This window comes from Phycodurus eques, chromosome 7 (genome assembly GCF_024500275.1).
Source record: "Phycodurus eques isolate BA_2022a chromosome 7, UOR_Pequ_1.1, whole genome shotgun sequence".
In the NCBI taxonomy this organism is placed as follows: Eukaryota; Metazoa; Chordata; class Actinopteri; order Syngnathiformes; family Syngnathidae; genus Phycodurus; species Phycodurus eques.
In genome coordinates, this window is record NC_084531.1 from 5,520,579 (window position 1) to 5,541,915 (window position 21,337).

The 21,337-nt window shown below is 40.9% G+C and overlaps 1 protein-coding gene across 4 annotated transcripts in view; it reads left to right on the top strand.

Annotated features, from left to right (window-relative positions):
- Positions 1-286: 286 nt before the first annotated feature.
- The window catches only part of wdfy1 (WD repeat and FYVE domain containing 1), a 32,853-nt gene continuing 11,802 nt past the window's right edge, over positions 287-21,337 (top strand). For all 4 annotated transcript variants that reach the window (XR_009768952.1, XR_009768953.1, XR_009768954.1 and 1 more), the window contains exons 1-11: positions 287-488; positions 5,111-5,178; positions 5,834-5,907; positions 6,101-6,155; positions 10,723-10,873; positions 10,954-11,066; positions 13,243-13,369; positions 15,548-15,653; positions 16,344-16,445; positions 16,544-16,674; positions 16,795-16,903. Coding sequence is in view for 1 of the 4 variants with exons in the window: in XM_061682434.1 (XP_061538418.1) it covers positions 352-488; positions 5,111-5,178; positions 5,834-5,907; positions 6,101-6,155; positions 10,723-10,873; positions 10,954-11,066; positions 13,243-13,369; positions 15,548-15,653; positions 16,344-16,445; positions 16,544-16,674; positions 16,795-16,903 (1,173 nt within the window). In the remaining 3 variants the exon portion in view is untranslated. The remainder of the gene's footprint in view (positions 489-5,110; positions 5,179-5,833; positions 5,908-6,100; positions 6,156-10,722; positions 10,874-10,953; positions 11,067-13,242; positions 13,370-15,547; positions 15,654-16,343; positions 16,446-16,543; positions 16,675-16,794; positions 16,904-21,337) is intronic.

Genomic DNA, 21,337 nt, shown 5'->3' on the forward strand with positions numbered 1-21,337 from the left:
TTAAGGAATATAACAATTGTTATAGAATAGCAAGATGTAGAAAACGTGCTGACGCGTTGAACAGTACGTTGGACGAGTGCATGGTGCCTCACACCGTTTTGTTAAATCAAAATCACTTAGAAAGGTTAAAGTGCATTTTAGTTTCACCCTGAAATTACACTCGAAAGCCGAATACTGTATCCCTTATTTTGAGTGCGGTAGTGTATATTCCACTCCGCATGGGTTGCTCGGCCCATGCCTTGTCGTCATTACGGTAATCTGAGCAGCGGCTCAGAGCGTCAGCTGATCCTCCTGGATGGGGCGAGGGAGCGATTTAGCAGCAGCAAAACATTGTGGCTGGCTACTTCAACTATGGCTGCGGAGATCCATTCGAGGCCTCAGAGCGCAAGGCCAGTTCTTCTGAACAAAATCGAGGGACATGCAGACGCTGTCACTGTTGCCGTTTTAATCCCAAAGGAAGATGGAGTGATAACTGTCAGTGAAGACCGGTGAGTTTTCCCAACCTAGCTAACGCTTGTGTTAGCTTGACTAGAGTAGCTTGGGTGGTTTGCTGTGTTTTCTTCAAAACAGCTCTCTAAAATGTAAGGCAACTAAAACATAACTATAAACACCAAATACTCAAAATATTTAGCTCGGACATTTTTGCCGTAGAAGTTAACTGAACGAGTATTTGTATAGTTACATTAAAGATTAGATAGTCAAAGATGGTGTGTTTAAAAAACAAAAACAAAAAACGCTTAGACATTTAATTGCGTTCTTCTGTTCGTTTGTCGTAGTCGCTTTTTGAATGAAAAGAGCGTGACCGAACAGATAGCTAGCAATAAACAAACTCCGTGTTTTTTCCCCTTGTGTTGCCCAATGCCTCATATCGATACTAATACAGTATGTCTAAAATGTGTTTCGATTAATGTCGCAATAATTATTGTGTGCGCGTTTGTAACATTTGTTTGTTACTCACCCTCAAAGACAGGCCGTGTCCCATTTACGTCACATTTGGGTTAGACCAGTTTTGTCTTTGATAATATCTACAACAGCAAGATGTTTGCTTGCTGGGTCGCTGTCCATCACATCCAGCGAGATGACTCCCACTTAACATAGCTACCACACAGGTTTGCAAGTGAAGCAGCTGTGTTGTACATTTTCCTTAAATGTGCTAAGATGAGGGCTAAAAAGTTGACAGTATATGAAGAAACCTTGCATGCGGTGACAAATTGGCCACCGATCCCCACATAATTCAAACAGCTCTCACCGCCTACCTTTGTGCAAAAAGGAGCGCATATAAAACCAAGACTGTTTCACTTGATGACCCCAGGAATACTTTAAGGCAGTGATTCCCAACCAGTAGTACACACAAGTACATACACTAATTAATGTATCCACTTTTCGTGAGATTTTTGTTTGTCGGTGTGCTGTGAGATTTTTAACTTGTAAAATATGTGCCTTGGCTCCATAAAGGTTGGAAATCACGGCTGCAGCTCCAGTAGGGCTGCACACTTAATCGAATTTTAATCGTGACAGCGATTTTGGCTGCCGTGATGAAATGAGCCTGAACGTCTGTGATCTTTTACATTTAAAATGCAGGCACTGCTGCATATGAAAAGTGCTTCATTTGCATCAGTGCCCCGAACCTCATCAGCCATCCACCAGGGGGCGAACGCATGGTTACGCCTGCACCGTGCTCTGGGGCCACCTTAAAAATAAAAGCCTAAAATAGCATTGATGGCCAATGTTGTAATATATGGCGCTTGTATTTTGAAGTTGGGTCTCTCAGCACGTTGGCGGAGAGGCAGCCTGTCACAGTAAGACTATTAACAATTGTTGTAGCGGCTGCCTTGACTTCAACCTTTCGATTGGCCTGACCGCAATGACAAAACGCCGGGAGTAAATAGAGAGGGAAATCAACTGTTGATTTCTTTGCAGTTTGTGACCATGCACGACGGACCTATGCTTAAGCAGAACAACGGAGACGTACCGTCCTTGACAATTCACTGTTGAGTTGATACCTTTCATGAATTATCTGTATCTGTGGTCGCCGCCTCCTCTTCTCGTGGGGGAGCAGGAGCTCCCCTCCGGGCTGGAAGGCCTGCTGTGCAGTTTTCGGCCTTGGGGAGGGGGGCGGGGGGTCTCTCACACTTGTGGGCAGGTAGAGGGTGCTGGCTGGAATGTAGGGGGATTCCCGGGGTCGGTGCTGCGGGGCTGGGTGAGGCGGCCCTCTCTGTTTGTGGTTGTCCTGCCTGATGGGACCGACTTGCAGGAGCCAGGCCTCTTAATCACTTACTCAGCACACACTTAAACCCTTCACTGTAAATATTTGTTTCTTTTTTTCACTGGTCACATCCAGGCACATACACATATTCAGGGTTTCTTGGGGGGCTGATGTGGAGTCAGGGGGGTGCGGGTGTCACACCGGGTGTCAGTACTAGGCTTTACACGATCAAGATTTTTGGGACCGATCACCGATCAGAGAGTTTAAAAAAAATGTTAACCGATCCGATCACAAGATGGAGCAATGTGTCTATTTAAATTTGCTCATTTACTGTATATACTTGTGTACTGTATACTGAGTATTTTAAAAATGTCTTTTGCGGAGCCGAGCAATGACTCCACTGATCGGATCGGCGAGTTATGACATTTAAGACGATCAGCTGCTCAGCATAAAATGCTAATTATCATCCGATACCGATCGAGCCGATCAGATCGGTGTAAATTCTATTCAGTACGTGAGTGGTGTTTCCCAGTTGACGCGCCCTGCACTGCCGCCCTCCCTGCCCCCCAGAATTTTTATGCATTACACACACTCATCCCCTTCCTATTAATGTACCACATACACCCATCTCTGGTGGGCGGTCGGTCTTGGGTGGGGGGGGGGTTTGGTTGTGAGGCAGGAGTGCCTGGCAGCTCCCCCCCCCCCCCCAGTCTCACTGGCCACTCCAGATTTTAATGCACCACACGACTCAAGGGGGCACTGATACACACGGTAGGGCCAATGCCTGCCAGTCGATACCTGGCAGTCATAGTAACGGGGAAGTGTGTTTTCACTAGCCTCATGGTGGTGCTCCTGACCGGGCCCTTGGACTGGATGGTTGCTTGGCGTGGGGGCTCCCCTTTCATGCCCCGTAGCTGCTCCCCCCCACCCCCCCCTTATCGTTCCCTTGTTGGGCACCCCTATCCGGGTTGGCTGGGGGGGTGGCATTGGGTCCCTGCGGCCTCCTCCGGGTGGCCGGTTTTTAGGGTGCCTCGGTGCGGCCGGTGGACCACGAGGTCTTGTCTCTCTGAGCTCTTCAGGCAGTTCCTTTGACCTCATGATTCTCATTTGCTCTGACATGCACTGTGAGCTGTAAGGTCTTATATAGACAGGGGTGTGGCTTTCCTAATCAAGTCCAATCAGTATAATCAAACACAGCTGAACTCCAATGAAGGTGGAGAACTATCTCAAGGATGATCATAAGAAATAGACAGCACTCGAGTTGAGTGTCACAGCAAAGGGCCTGAATACTTATGGCTGTGTGATATTTCAGTTTTTTTTTTTAATCTACAAAAATTCCAACAATGAATTTTTTTTCTGTCAATATGGGGTGCTGTGTGTACATTGAGGGGAAAAAAATGAACTTAAATGATTTTCGCAAGTGACTGCAATATAACAGAGTGAAACATTTAAGGCGGTCTTAATACTTTCCGTACCCAGGATGTATAATTTTGGCCTCTATTTAGAGTTTAAAAAAAATAATAATTCCCAAATTAATTTTAACTTGTGCACCCACCCACTCCCAAATCATTGTTGTATAGTGATTTCACCCAAGAAAAAGAACAAATGAATAATTACAAGCCCAAAATTACTTTCTTGAAGTGTATGTAAGCGTCTTAATGTAACTGCACCTTTAACTGACCACAGGTATAATGTGCCAGAAGTTTTCACCATGATAGAAAGCACTTGAAAAATGTTCGAATTTGACCTTTGAAATGCTTGTGTAGAAAAACAATATGAGAGTTTCCCTTGTGTTAAAACACCTTTTCCCTGAAGGACTTCGTTTTATTGACATGCTGTAGTGCTCAAAATCATTGTGACATACTGTATGGTACCCCAACTATTTAATTTGTCTTACGTGTAAAGAATTGGGGCTGGCTTTACAGAGTCAAGTATTGAGCTGAAAGTACAGGCGGTTTTTAGTTGATACATATACCGTAATTTCTCGTGTATAATGCGCACCCATATATAATGCACATCCCCAAAGTTGACCTATAAATTCTGGGAAACCCTTCTACCCATGTATAATGCATTTTTACAAATGCATGATTTTGCTTCTACCCATATGATCAAAACATGAAGTATTGTCTGTCTTTTGTTAGTTATTTTTCAAATAATTATTCTGAAGTTAAGCACTTTATTTGTACACATAATACTTTCTTTTTATTTACCTGCTATTATTTTGAAATTCATAACCCTACTTTTATTTAGTAAATGAGAAAACACACAGTTGTGCTCATATGCTTGATTATCAGGCAGAATTTGTAAGATGTGTACAATTATTTTAAGAAAACACGAAGGACTAGGCGAAAGACATTTAATTGTATTTTAATAGATTCAAATTAAACTGTCAAGCATTTCAGAAAAGCATTATCATGAAACAAAACATAACCATAAAGAAATTAAGGATGGTTGTTGTTCAGTCATCAGTCAGTTGGTATAAAAAACAAAACAATATTTCACAAATTCTGCTTGGGTATGTAAACTTATGAGCGCAATTGTACATACTTCAAGGTGGCATACTAGAATGAAAGTGTACAATTTATTGATAATCTCTCGGGGGCGGTGGCATAGTGGAATGAAAGTGTGCAGCTTTTTCATAACCTCTAGATGGCGGCATACATTTAGAAAATGTTAAAGTCTTTTTCATTTTCTCCTATACATATGTATAATGTGCACTATTGACCTTTGACCATTTTTGGGGGTAGAAAATGCGCATTATACACAAATTACGGTAATTTGCTGACGTGTGATTAAGCACTGATCCTCAATTTCCATGCTGACCTTTTAAAGCATAGACCATAAAACAGAGGGGACCATAATGATTCAGTGCTTTGATAATTCCACTCTGCATTTAATTTCCAGAACCATCCGGGTTTGGTTGAAGAGAGACAGTGGTCAGTACTGGCCAAGCATCTACCACACAGTCTCCTGTAAGTAAGACTACACCACATCAGCTACAAATGAGGTGTGATTTTTTTGTAAAAACAAATATTTAATTTTGTTGTTTTTTTTTAATTATTTATTTTTTTAAAATTTTGTTTTATATATTTTTTATTTTTAGTGATGTACTGATCACCTTTTTTTGCACCTGAGTCCAAGTCTTTGATTTTCAGTATCTGCCGATCCAATACCTCGGCCAAGCATTAAGAAAAAAATTGTGCGTCCAAATTGTGTCTGTGTGTCTCCTTGCTCTGAACGAGCGTGTTGTAGCGGACCAATAGAATCAAGGCAGACTTGTCTCTCACACACACACACACAGCTTTCACAGACACTTCTACATGCACTAATATAAAACCCCCGAATAGTTACATTGTGTAATTTAAAATGGAACTATTACTGTTTCATTTGGTAAGATCTCTGCACCTTTGTCACTTTGTGACATTAAAAATGTAAGAAAATGAATAAAATTAGTTTTTCACCCGATCACGATCAGCTGAAAATCAGATGATCTACGCCGATTTTCGATCACATGAACAAATCGGGACGTCTCTAGTGATTTTAGAGAAGTCCTTCCTTTCTGTACACACACCTGAGGACAAAATGATGTGCTAATTGTGATAATTTCTGTGTCTTTCCATGTCTCAGCTCCTTGCTCGTGTATGTCATATCATCATGACAGCAGACGTATCTTCATTGGCCAAGACAATGGAGCTGTTGTGGTGAGTGGAAATATCTAAAAACAAATGGCCTCATTCTCATTTCAGGTTTAGGCTTACTCTTTTGGTTCTTCAAACTCTACTTCTTTTCCTTATAAAATAGGCTGTCAAGTTTAAATGGGTCTCCTCCAAATGCCTTTGAGGGTGGGTTAGTTATTTGATTTGAAACTCGTTTTTTTGTTTGCTTGCCCCAAAGGAGTTTCTCATCTCTGAAGATTTCAACAAGATGAACCATGTAAAAACATATCCAGGTGAGATGTTTAAAAAATGACACATTACAATGGGCTCAGAGTCAGGTGTGGCTGACAAGATAATTGCAGCCCAAAGAGGTCATCTTCATTTATCATTTTCTTGTGTGTACACCTGCAGTTGTTCGTAGTTTTTTAATTATGTTTGAGATATACAGTGGAACCTCGATAAATCGGATCCCGATATAATGGATAACAGATAAAAACAGACCGTCGGGACTGAACAATGTTTCCAAGTCACTTAAAATGCCGCTGTCTTTTATTGATGCTGTGGTGTAATGCAGGCAGAGAATGATACTGACGTATTTCCGGGTCACAGATAAACAATAATACTAGATCCAATTTCAAAAGACTTGCCTCCCGTGCCTACATGGCGGCCATGTTGAATGGGGCACATTGACGTGGCGCCTATGTGACGATGGTTATACTGTAGCTATTATCTATTGTGCATAGAGCACTGACAAGAGAGAGAGCGGCATGGCTGCGTTCTTAACTCTGAGGAATACAAAATACAAGTCACTGGAGTCTGAAACATGCATGTTTTATGCGTCCCTGCTCTTTTTTGTGTCTCAGACACAGGACACACATCAAACGAGATCCCTGCAATGTCTGATTTTCATTGGTTAGGTTAATTTAAAAAAAACTTTTATTTATTATTGCTTTTGACAGATTCAAGTTATTTCTGTTGACCACTGTGGGGTTTTATTTCTATATATATATATATATATATATATATATATATATATATACACACACACACACACACACACACACACACACACACACACACACTCCCCTCCAAATGGATTGGAACGGCAAGGTCAATTCTTTTGTTTTTGGTATAGACTGAAGACATTTGGGTTTCAGATCAAAAGATGAAAATGAGAGTAAAGTTGAGAATTCCGGCTTTTATTTCATGGGATTTACATCTAGATCTTTTAAACAACTGAGGACAGAGCACCTTTTGTCTAAACCCACCCACTTTTCAATTGAGCAAAAGTATTGGAACATGTGACTGACTGGGTGTTTCTAGTTACTCAGGTGTTGCCTTTTAGATTGATTGCTTAAACATTAGATAGTGCTTTTTTTTGGCTTTGGCTTTCACCTGTCAAAACTGCATTTGCTGTGAAGCAAATATGCAGACCAGAGAGCTGTCTATGGGAGAAAAGCAAACCATTTTGAAGCTGCGAGAATAGGTAAAATTGATCAGAGCTATTGCACAAATATTCGGCATAGTCAATACAACAATTTGGAATTTCCTGAAAAGAAAGAAACTACTAGTGTACTGAGTAACAGACATCGAACAGGTCGGCCAAGGGTCTTAACAGCAGTTGATGACAGAAACATTGTGAGAGCTGTGAAGAAACACCCAAAGACAACAGTCAGTGACATCACTGCCAACCTCGACAGGGCAGGGGTGAAGGTATCACAATCCACTGTTCAAAGAAGACTTCGAGAGAAGAAATATACAGGCCATACCACAAGATGCAAACCACTCATTGGCAAAAAGAAGCAGAAGTCCAGATTGGATTTTGCAAAGATGTTCAGAGATGAGCCAGTAAGGTTTTGGAACACAGTTTTATGGACTGATGAGACCAAGATTAACCTCTACCCAAGTGATGGAAAGGCCAATATGTGGAGAAAGAAAGGATCTGCTTATGATCCAAATCACACAAGCTCATCTGTGAAGCTTGGTGGAGGTAATGTCATGGCTTGGGCTTGCAAGGCTGCTTCTGGAACGGGCTCACTAGTCTTTATTGATGATATAACTTATGATGGTAGCAGCAGAATGAATTCTGAAGTCTACAAAACGATTTTGTCTGGCAGTTTACAGAAAAATGCATTCAAACTAATCGGGAGAAGCTTCATCATGCAAAAGACAACGACCCAAAGCACACTGTCAACACAACAAAGTACTTCATCAGGGGGGGAAAAGTGGAAAGTCGTAGACTGGCCAAGGCAATCACCGGACCTTAACCCAATGGAGCATAAATTTTACCTCCAGAAGAGGAGACTGAAGGGAGAAACCCCCAGAAACAAACAAGAACTGAAAGTGGCTGCAGTAAAGGCCTCGAAAAGCATTTCAAATGAAGACTGCAACAGTCTGGTGAAGTCAATGGGTCACAATGATGCAGTTATTGCAAGTAAGGGTATGTCACTGAATATTAAATGTTATTCACTTTAAGTTAATTTAATCATGTCTGTTCCATTACTTTTGCTCACTTGAAAAGTGGGTGGCTTCAAACAAAAGGTGTTCTGTCCTGAGTTGTTTAACATAAATACCATGAAATGAAAGATGGAATTCTGAACATTTGTCTCATATTCATCTTTTGATCTGAAACCCAAAATGTCCTTAGTGTACAACAAAAACAAAGGAATTGACCTTGCCATTCCAATTCATTTGGAGGGGACTTCACCTTGCCGTTCCTCTCTGTTGATCGATCTCTCTATCTCTAGATCGATAGAGAGAGAGAGAGAGAGAGAGAGAGAGAGAGAGAGAGAGGGAGAGAGAGAGAAACACTTAAGCCTTACCAGCGTGATTGTATTTCTGTTGTAGTACACCAGATGTTACCACTGGAATCTGGTCTACACCACTTGCGAGAGAAATCTAGCAGAAGAGACAAAGCCGACTAATTTTTCAATGTCCCGTCTGTCTTTCATTTTGTTTAGGTCCAAAAATATTGGGACACGGACACAATTCTCATCTTTTTGGCTCTAAACCCTCCCACAATGGATTTGAAATGAAGATGTGCTTTAACTGCATACTTTTAAGCAAAGTTTATGTGATAATCAAAACACAGTTTACATGTTCTCCCCGTGCCTGCGTGGGTTTTCTCCAGGCACTCCGGTTTCCTCCCACATCCCAAAAACATGCATGAATTGGAGACTCTAAATTGCCCATAGGTGTGAATGTGAGTGCGAGTGGTTGTTTGTTTGTATGTGCTCTGCGATTGGCTGGCAACCAGTTCGGGGTGTACCCCGCCTCCTGCCCGATGATAGCTGGGATAGGCTCCAGCACGCCTGCAACCCTAGTGAGGAGAAGCGGCTCAGAAAATGGATGGATGGATGGATGGATAGTTTCAAAGTATCAGTGAGTAATCATTATTACCAATAACTGATTTAAAATATATAAATATATGAACATATCTACAATAAGATGTGGGCTATTAAAGGCATGCTGTACCGTACACAAACGCAGTGATACATGTGATACACACTTTTTAGAATATGAACGAAACTGTCCAAACTGCTGGAAGGTTCTACAGTAACCATGCATGCCGCCATCTTGGTTGAATAAAGCCAACTGGTGAAGGGTGGACGGTGACCGCCCTGTATTAAGGAGCTCCTGCATGAACAACAAAGTTCCTTGAATAGGGCAGGGGACTTGTCCGTAAGTGAAACATCATGCATCAAACAGCTTCCACCTGTTGGTTTACAACCACCATGTGGAAGGCACACAAGCATTGGTGATCATATGCCCTACATCCCCGCCGTACTCTGAGAATGTAGTACTGGGCTTTACAGTGGCCAGACCAGAGCAGGAGGCGATCGGGATGGGGATGCAGTCACCATCGCCCAGCTGAGACAAGATTGCCTCCTGTGATGGGATGCTCAGCTCCAGGTCCTCCAGATGGTGGTAATGAACCGCTGTTTTCAGCATCCATTCCCCTGACAACAGGGACTGGTGGGAAAGGAAATCTGCAAACAGATTGTGGTTCTGAATGAGATTGCACTTTTTCACCTTCGCCCCCTGGATCTTCACTGAAAGCGTAATGACAGTCTTTTTTGGACCCGGGCGAAAACTGGTGACTGGCGATTGAACTCTAGTCGGTATCCTAAGACAACGCCAGGACCATATATCTGGTGTGCTGGCAGCCTAGTACCAAAGCTGTCCTGGTGCGAACTAACTTACCACCGGCCTTGAAGCATCACTTACGACCCCCTCTGCCTTTATAAGACCTAGGGACCTGGTGAACTGGCTGCAACGATTCAGGGTCATGCGAGACCTGAGTCGCCGCTTCTGGAAGTGATCAGGCCTTCGTAATGGCTCGCCGAGGAGCTGTGAAATGGCTCTGTGAAGCTTAGTAGGTTAGCTGACTTGGAGCAGAGAAAGCAGGTGTAGCATGTGGACAGGCACGTAGGTGAAGGCCTGCTAACTGCGGCAGCACCAAAAAGTTCCCTTGGACCCACAGGTAATTGCGTTAACGTCCTCCTACAAGTCTCATTAGCTGTGTGGCACCACAACAACAAAATGTACTCCCTAGTGCACTTTTTCTTTGAAAATGTAAAATAAAAACCTAAAAAATTAAGTGAATCAAGTATAAATAACAGAACCCCCAAAGTCACAGTTGCGTCCATTGGAGAGAAACTGAAATTAAAGCATTGATATCATTACACTGGTATCAATCAATATCAACACCAACGTTGGTATCGATATTGGCACTATTTGAATCAATCTGCCCACAACTATTAGTATGGCAAAATTAGTGTTTGAATTTGTTCTCTTCCACTGTTTGCCACTTAGATGTGATTTTACATAACGCGTTTATGTATGTGTGTGTTTTTGCAGCTCACCAGAACCGCGTTTCAGATATGGTGTTTACCCTGGAGAGCGAGTGGGTAGTGAGCACTGGCCATGACAAGAGTGTTAGCTGGATGTGCACCCAGAGTGGCAGCATGCTGGGGAGACACTATTTCACTTCCTGGGCCTCCTGCCTACAGTATTCTTCATTCACCGCTTGTTTGTTAATGACATAACCATTTTTGTTCGTGGGATTTTCAACCTTAACTGTTTTCTCAGATATGATCATGAGACTCAGCATGCCTTTGTTGGCGATTACTCAGGGGAGATCACACTGCTAAAGCTGGAGAAGCAGACATACTCTATTATCACTACACTGAAGGGCCATGAAGGTATTTCACACAAAAAGCACCCATATGTATTTTTTTTAATTTTTTGTATGATTTCTTAATTTATTCCAGTACCACTGTGCACAAACTGAGGCAATAATTTTCTTGAAGTCTTAACATCTACCATCCATATAATTGTCATGCTCATTAAGCTATAAATCCTTTAAATGGGTCTTGTGGCTATTCTGGGAAAGTCAAATGAAGTCACATGAACATAAAAGTATTTCTGTACTCTTAGTCTTACTATTGTTGCTGCCTTTTGAAATGTCTGTATACTTGTAGTTGTGTAAAGCAAGTGGACTTAACGTAGCTACAACACTTCCCTGTGTTCTTATATGGCCATTTAGATTTTTTTTGCAAACTATGCAAAGAAGGATGACTAAGCAAATGCTAATCTCTATGACTCATCATGGCCATTTTTACCACAGGTGTATTGCTTACAGTTCAAACAACTAATTACACAAGCTAACAGCTTTCTTATGAAACGGTCACGTTGCCAAATATTAAAATTATTAAGGTTTTGAGTTGAAAAGACTCTCGATGCAAATGCATTCCTTCTTTTTTTTCTCTTAAAAAGTCCAGGCTGTGGTGCTCTGTTCACACTGGGTACAACCTCCCACCCCAATATAAATATCCATCCATCCATTTTCTGAGCCGCTTCTCCTCACTAGAGTCGCGGGAGTGCTGCAGCCTATCACAGCTATCATCAGGCAGGAGGCGGGGTACACCCTGAACTGGTTGCCAGCCAATCGTAGGGCACATACAAACAAACAACCATTCACACTCACATTCACACCTACGGGCAATTTAGAGTTTCCAATTAATGCATATTTTTGGGATGTGGGAGGAAACAGGAGTGCCCGGAGAAAACCCACGCAGGCACGGGGAGAACATGCAAACTCCACACAGGCGGGACCGGGGATTGAACCCCGGTCCTCAGAACTGTGAGGCTGACACTCTAACCAGTCGCCCACCGTGCCCGCCCAATATAAATATGTAGTGAGTTAAATGATTAGTCCAGTTATAAAACTAGTCGTAAAGGTTTAACTTTATTTGGGATCACCAATAAGTTTGACTACCATGCAGCAACTGCACAGCATTTAGCACATTTCCAATCTGTAGTTAAGAGAATGAAGCTGTGATGTGTAAAATTTTATAATAAAAAAAATATATATTTCAAGTTACTCCTTTTGCTATAATCAGAGTGAGTATCTGCGCCGCACGTGAATGAAGTTTTTGAGGAAAAAATTGTTCATTACTGTATTGTTCAAACTTATTAAAGAATAACCCTGTACTTCCTTCATTGTCTCACATAATTGCAGGTTTATTGTCGTGTGGGAATGTAGAAGTCTCTTGGCACCCCCTAGTATTACATTTTTTTTAGGAGTTGTAAAGAATTGATATGTTTGACGATTTGTGTTTATTAGAAACGTAACAAATAGTTCATGCACTGGTATTCCCTGTGTATAGTAAGTACATTGTACATTTTTGGTTTCTTTGCTACTTGAGATGTAGTTGCATTTTATGCCAGCAGATAGCAGTAGTAAACCTAAGTGCAAAGATATTTTAAAAAGGAGTATGATAAGTGTTATAAGACAAATATAAAAGTATGTTAGCATAAGGAGTGTTTCCCAACCTTTATTGAGCCAGGGCCCCTATTTTGCATTTGGGGGAAAAAAAACAAATCTCACGGTACACCTCCAAGAAAACTTAGATTAAAAAAAATATGGATATCAATACTGAAATGATGATTATCTCTTTCCCCACAAATTGACTGTGTGAAATCTGGGCCTGTTTAATTGAACACAAAGCTGATATACTTGCATGAAGCCAGGACTTATTCTGAATGGCAACAGGTGGATATTCAGGTTTGATATACTGTAACTTCTTCCATCTAATGGAAGCTCATTTAATTGTTTTGCCTGCCACTATATGTCGCTGGCATCGCTAGACGAATAAAGATATACTTTTAATTGATAAATAATTTTAGGCCAAATGAAGTAGAATTGGATAATTTCCTGCGGCACCCCTGATGATGATTTAGCTCACACACTAGGGTGCCCTGGTTGGGAATCACTGATAAAGGCTAATAAAAGTGCAGTAGGTGGTGCCCAGAAGCAGACGATTGCTTTATACAGCCACACGTAACAAATGACTTTCTCACTGTTGATCTTTTCAGGTAGTGTAGGAAGCTTGTGGTGGGACCCTATCCAGAGACTACTGTTCTCAGGCGCCTCTGACCACAGTGTCATCATGTGGGACATTGGGGGACGCAAAGGACGAACCTTACTGTTGCAGGGACACCAGTAAGTCCAGCAGCCTTGTGTGTTTGTGTGATTGAAATGTTGTAAAAAGTTAACCACTAAATGTGCTTAAAGTAGTAACTTTAGCTGTCAACAGCAGTGTCTGCCTGCCTATGTGTGATAGTTTTCTCAACAATGCCACTAACAGCTGACTATTTAGTCTTATCACATCTTCTCTGTCCCCATTCATCAACAAATGCTGTTTAGCTTCCCTGATACAGACCCTTTCCAAAAAATTTGAATATCATGGAAAAGTTTATTTATTTCCATAATTCCATCCAAAAAGTTAAACTTTCATAGATTATAGATTCAGGGACCACAATTTAAAGTATTGATTTGTATTTTTACATAATTTGGGCTTCCAGCTCATAAAACCCACAGAATCAGGAATTCAAAAAATTAGAATATTGTGAAGAAATCAGCCCAAATTTTGCAAGCCATAAATGTTTTAAACTGAGTGTGACACACTAATCATCTACTAAACTCAAAGCACCTGCACAGGTTTCCCATGTGTCATTAAGCTGCTTCAGTTTGGTTCAATTGTCTCAGTTGGGTTCAATATGGGGATTAGTGCAGACTTGACAACTGGCCAGAAGACCGTCATTGAAATCCTCCATAGGATGGGTAAGCCACAAAGGTTCATAGCTAAGGAGGCTGGCTGTTCAGAGAGTGCTGTGTCCAAGCATATCAATGGAAAGTCTAGTGGAAGGACAAAATGTGGCAGGAGAAGATGCACCAGCAAAAGAGATGACCGTGGGCTCCAGCGGATTATCAGAGTGGAATGAGGCGGGAGCGACCGCTTCAAAAACCACCACATTCCGACGCATCCGGGAGATGGGCTCCAACTGTTGGGTTCCTCGGGTCAAGACACTTCTGAGCCAACATAGGAAGCTTCTCAACTGGGCCAAGGAGAAGAAGGACTGGACTGTTGGCCAGTGGTCCGAGGTCCTCTTTTCCGATGAAAGTAAAGCGTGCTTTTCATTCAGGAAACGAGGTCCAAGGTTTTGGAGGAAGACTGGTAAAGAACAGAACCTAAGCTTATTGAGGCCAAGTGTGAAATATCCACAGTCAGTCATGTTTTGGGGTGCAATGTCCAGTGCAGGTGTTGGTAAACTCTGCTTTCTTAAATCCAAGGTCACCACAACAGTCTACCAGAATGTTTTAGAGGACTTCATGATTCTTTCTGCTGAGGATCTGTATGGAGATGCAGATTTCATCTTCCAGCAGGACCTGGCCCCTGCCCATACCGCCAGAAGCACCAAAACCTGGTTTGATGCCCATCAGTGCTTGACTGGCCAGCCAACTCGCCGGATCTAAACCCCACTGAGAATCTATGGGGTATTATCAAGAGGAAAATGAGGGGCACCAGACCCAAAAACAAAGAAGAACTGACAGCAAGCATCAAGGAAATCTGGGCTTCCATAACTCCCAGGCAATGCCACAGCAAAATTGGGCTGATTTCTTCACAGTATTCAAATTTTTTGAATTCCTGATTTTGTGGGTTTTATGAGCTGGAAACCCAAATTATGTAAAAATAAACAAATAAATAATTGAAATTGTTTAGACTGTGGCCCCTGAATCTATAATCTATGAAAGTTTAACTTTTTTGAAAGGAATTATGGAAAGAAACTTTTCCACGATATTTAAATTTTTGGAAAGGTTCTGCATATGAACTGTGAATACTGTTATGTCAACATATGCACACAAACATCGGACGGGTTTACCTTCTCAGCCGGACTGCTTTCCAGAGAGACACTCATGGGCTAACACACAGCAAAACCGCAGAGACCCTCGCTCTCCTCACACATTACCAAAACTCCCTCCGGAACCACCTTGATATTAAAACATTCCGTGCTTCTATCCTAACGTGACAGTAACACATAGTGTCTCAGTAACAATGAGTGCAAAACAAAACCTAACACTTATCTGGAAGGATCATTACAGTACATACTTTAGTAGATGTGCATTTGGTAGGCAAACAGCAGCTAAACCAAGCCAAGCCAATGCATGTGCTGTATAATCTAAATTATCTGTCTAATAACGTCATGTCTTGAAAAAGATTCTGAGTATTTTTTAGCACAGGTTTGTACAACTGCTGTACAATAATGCGCAATTTTCTGCACTAATGATAGGGAAATGCCACATTATGACAAATCTTTCTCTATTCTTCAACTCCCCCAGTGAGCGTGTCCAGGCAGTGCGCTACCTCATGTTGACCAGGCAGTTGGTATCGTGCTCAGCTGATGGAGGCATAGCAGTGTGGAACATGGACACAAACAGAGAAGAGGTTTGCATCTACAGGATATTACATCTGGTGAAAAAGAATATCTGTGGCTAATTGGTTGCGGCGTGTGACTGACCAAAATCAGCTGTTTGTTGCAAAGCCTCCCACTATCCCATCACTGATGGTGTGAGTATTGTGTTTAGTACAATAATGGGTTAAATAATGAGAAAACTCAATTAAGCTTGTAAATGACAATAGAACAGGTCTTCTTCAAAGATAACTTGCTTAACTACAAACGTAGCTACAATGCAGTCATTGGTATTTATTCTAGAACATACATAAAGAACATCAGCTACTACACAAACTGCTCAGAAAATAAGGGAAACTTATATCATGTTTCCCAGACCTCAATCACTATAAGATTCCATCCATCTATTTTCTATACCGCATGTCCTCATTTGGGTCAAGGGTGAGCTTGAGCCTATCCCACCCGACTTTGGATCAGAGCCGTAGTATACCCTGGACAGGTAGCCAGTCAATCGCAGGGCTGAATGTAATATTGTACTGAATTGCATAGTGTAGTTTGTTGTGAAACGAGGAAGGAGGATCATCAGGTATCAACATTATTACACTGTATTTAGAAACTCAGCCCATCAGATCAGATTTTACACTAAGAAGCCGATAGTATGTTTGCTCTACATCTGATATTGAGCTGTTAATAAAAGTGGAAAAAAATGGCTCCTGTATCTTCAGGCACCTCAGTGGTTGGAAAGTGACTCCTGCCAGAAGTGTGAACAGCCTTTCTTTTGGAACGTCAAGCAGATGTGGGACAATAAAACCCTGGGACTCAGACAGGTACTGGTGTTGTGCCACCAGCAAGGTGTATTTGAAACATGGCATTGTTTATCATTTCATTTCATCATTCGGGTGAATGTGTGTTTTCTGTGTTACAGCACCACTGCAGGAAGTGCGGCAAAGCTGTGTGTGGTAGATGTAGTTCTAAACGCTCCACATTCCCACTCATGGGGTTTGAGTTTCCAGTGCGGGTGTGTGACACCTGTTTTGACTCTATCAAAGAAGAAGAGTGAGTCAAGTGTTGTGTATACATTTTTAATGAATTTTTAACTTAATATAGTAGTTTTTCCTGTTTATGAGAACTGGTGACAAACCTGATGAGCTGTGCGTTTGTTTGTGTGCTTCACAGTCGAACCCCATTGGCCACATTCCATGAGGGAAAACACAACATTGCCCACATGGACATGGACCCATCCAGAGGCCTGATGGTCACATGTGGAAGTGACCGCATTGTGAAGGTTGAAAACTCTTCTTTTGAAGCCGTACAGTTCATATTTTTGAGCCGAGGTCCTTGGAGGAGGGGGGGAATATCCAAAGTAGTGCTGTATTTTCTTGACTGCCAGTGTCCCCAGATTATTTGTCAACAAGTACATTGCATTGTAAAAATACCTTGAAAATCAAGGTATAGCTTAAAACAACCCCAAGTAAACCAACCCCAGCATCTTTGCCAGGGATGCAGTATTACACTGTAACGTATGCATAACCCTTGAGGGATCATATCATCTAAAGCAAACTTTAATGGGCCAGGGAAATATTTTTTTTCCAAGGATTTAAAACTGAAAGAGGCCATAGGAATTATCTATATTCAACACTTATCAACGCAATTACTAAAGATTTACCAAGTTGAAGTTACCAATTAAATGTGAATACTTTTACATTGAAACTTCATATTGATTTCACGTCATTTGAAATGTTCAATTAACAGAAACAGTAACAAGACTGGCACAGTCTCAATAAGGGGTCACCAACATGAGTACTTTGTGGGCCTGTTCTAAAAAATGCTCACCAGTGAGCTGTATTCCAATACTGTCGCATATTGATATTTGTTTCCTAATTTGCTAAATTATTGTTTATAATTATTAACATGATCAGTGTCTTCACATGGATGAATATCATTAATGAATAATGGCAGTGTAATTAAAGGTAATTTGGTCAAATGTGTTATTTCAAAAGTGTTTATCTAACTGGTAGCCTTTCTCATTAAGCAGTACCCAAGAACTAGGTCTGTTTCAAAAAGGTTGGTGACCCCTGTTCTAAATTAACACGTCATTCTAAAACCAATGTAGTGGCAGATTATCACTTAATCACAAATATATTCAACAGTTACAATTTAACTTGCCCTTTATTCACTTCTTGTTTGTCAAAACACTCATAAAACAACATCATAAGAGTGTTAGTGTTTATCATATGAACACATAGGCACATGAATTGACAAATTACTCACATTAAAAACTCACTAAATTAGTGAGCTTTATTGAATCTCTCACAATACGGATACTATATTCTTAGAAATTATTTGAGTCAGACAGCCTCTTAAGATTATCCTCCACTAAATGAGACTTGACTGTCTGGCACCAACTTGCAGAGCAGAAAGTCCTCCATAATTCCACCTTGCCACGGATATTGCAGCAGCTCAATCAATTCAGCCAGTGGCTAGGCTTCAATGTCAGCCAAGAGCTCTTCATTTTGACTCTCCACAGTATCATTAGAAAGCTTTACATTAGATTTCTTTTTTTACTGCGGGTGTATCAAGCAAAATGTCATATTCTCCACTGCCGTTGAAAGCAATAAATTAGCTCAACTAACTCATCATATTATGTTTAGCCAGTTTTAGTTTCAAATTACTTTATGAAGTTGACTCATTTAACAAAGTATCCATCGTGCTCACTAGCTCAGAAGCGGGAGTTACACATACCACTGACTACAAGCCAAGTCAGTTGAGTGACACAGTGCTCACTCACATATTTGATTCCCATCCTGCTGATTCATCGAGCACTATGTTTTTAAACCTATCCACTCACCTGTTTGCTGTTTTTGTGATCAGATAAAAGGGTTTAGGCACCTTCTTGTGGCATCTTAATGCCAAGGAACCTCAACTCACTTCAACATAGTTCCTTGGAACCAATATGTGACAAGATGGCACCAAAGCGATGGAATTGTATTAGACAGGACTTGGCACAAAACAGCAAATACGTCAGTTTTTCAGCAGATAACATTGGATAGGTAAGAAAAATCAGTGAATAGGTAAAGAAGTAGAAAAGAATCGCATAATATGCAGGGGAACACTGTACTAATTAACGTTGTCAGTTATTGGCTCAAGTAGCATGTTGTGTTGGCGCACTGGTTTATTGTATTATTGCACACACAAACTAGCGGAACAGTTGCACAATGAAACAATTGAACTGGAAACTGGGTTCATATTAGATACTACAGCTATAGTCAGTGTTGGGCAGTAACTAATTACAACCCCAATTCCAAGGAATTTGGGACGTTGTGTTAAACAAATAAAAACAGAATACAATGATTTGCAAATCATGTTCAACCTATATTTAATTGAAAACACTACAAAGATGAGATATTTAATGTTCTAACTGATCAACTTTGTTTTCAGCAAATAATCATTAACTTAGAATTTTATGGCTGCAACACGTTCCACAAATGCTGGGACAGGTGGCAAAAAATACTGAGAAAGTTGCGGAATGCTCATCAAACACCTGTTTGGAACGTCCCACAGGTGAACAGGCTAATTGGGAACACGTGGGCGTCATGATTGGGTGTAAAAGGAGCTTCCCTGAATTGCTCAGTCATTCACGAGCAAAGATAGGGCGAGGTTCACCTCTTTGTGAACAAGTGCGTGAGAAAATAGTTGAACAGTTTAAGGACAATGTTCCTCAACGTACAATTGCAAGGAATTTAGGGGTTTCATCATCTACGGTCCATAATATGATCAAAAGGTTCAGAGAATCTGGAGAAATCACTGCATGTAAGCGGCAAGGCCGAAAACCAACATTGAATGCCCGTGACGTTCGATCCCCCACTGCATCAAAAACCGACATCAATGTGTAAAGGATATCACCACATGGGCTCAGGAACATTTCAGAAAACCAATGTCAGTAAATACAATTCAGCGCTACATCCGTAAGTGCAACTTGAAACTACTATGCAAAGTAAAAGCCATTTATCAACAACACCCAGAAACGCCAACGGCTTCTCTGGGCCCGAGCTCATCTAAGATGGACTGATGCAAAGTGGAAAAGTGTTCTGTGGTCCGACGGCTCCACATTTCAAATAGTTTTTGGAAATTGTGGACGTCGTGTCGTCCGGGCCAAAGAGGAAAAGAACCATCCGGACTGTTAAGGACACAAAGTTCAAAAGCCAGCATCTGTGATGGTACGGGGCTGTGTTAGTGCCAATGGCATGGGTAACTTACACATCTGTGAAGGCACCATTAATGCTGAAAGCTACATACAGGTTTTAGAGAAACATATGCTGCCATCCAAGTCACGCCCCTGCTTATTTCAGCAAGACAATGCCAAACCACATTCTGCACGTGTTACAACAGCGTGGCTTCGTAGTAAAAGAGTCTGGGTACTAGACTGGCCTGCCTGCAGTCCAGACCTGTCTCCCATTTGAAAATGTGTGGCGCATTATGAAGCGTAAAATACGACAACGGAGACCCTGGACTGTTGAACAGCTGAAGCTGTACATCAAGCAAGAATGGGAAAGAATTCCACCTACAAAGCTTCAACAATTAGTGTCCTCAGTTCCCAAACGTTTATTGAATGTTGTTAAAAGAAAAGGTGATGTAACACAGCGGTAAACATGACCTGACCCTGTCCCAGCTTTTTGGGAACGTGTTGCAGCCATAAAATTGAAAGTTAATGATTAATTACTCAAAACAATCAAGTTTATCAGTTTGAACATTAAATATCTTGTCTTTGTACTGTATTCAATTAAATATAGGTTGAACATGATTTGCAAATCATTGTATTCTGTTTTTATGTTTAACACAATGTCCCAACTTCATTGGAATTGGGGTTATACATGTAATAGGATTATGTAATTTAATTACAAAATGTATGTATTTGTAATCCATTACATTACTGGGAGAAAATGTGTAATTAAATTGCAGTTACATTGGGAAATTTCCATGATTGCAGTTTTAGTTACATTTGAAAAATGGCCCCCTCTCTCTCCATATCACTTTTCACTTCCCCCTTCAAAAGCCAACACTTTTGATTGGCTCTCTCTGGTCATGTGCCAGTCTGCAATAGTCTCAAACATGACATATTTTTCCAAATATGACCTCAAACTGCCACCTTGTAGTGCAATCTATTAGTTTGTCTGAGATTATTAAAAGGTTAAATTTTTAGATATATTTTTGAAAGCACAGTTTTATCTTCATAATTTTGGACTTTTTTTTAATGGAACATTCACTTACCTGGCTTGTCATATGAAGCGATTGTCTAAATTGTGCACATTTGTTATAAGGTCGACATGGTATCATGTTTTCCGCATGCTGTACACATAATGCAGCCGACACATTTTAATGATGTAGTGACATCTCATCTTGTTTTGTTATCAGTTTATTATTTGTGTAAAAATAAAATCTGTCTAATTACAAAGTAATGATCTATGGCATTGGTTTTAATCCACTTTTTTTTTTTTTTTAGAGAAAATGTGCAAGGATCCTGTTGAGGCATTCATTAAAAATTAAGAAAAGTAATCAAATTTAATTGGCTACATTACTTTGAGAAAGTCATTGAAATAGTTACACTAGTATTACATTTTCAACAGGGTAACTTATAATTGTAACCAACTACAATTCCCAAAGTAATTTTACCAACACAGTTGTCGCAGAAAAAGCAACAACTTTCAGAAGCTGTTGCTGA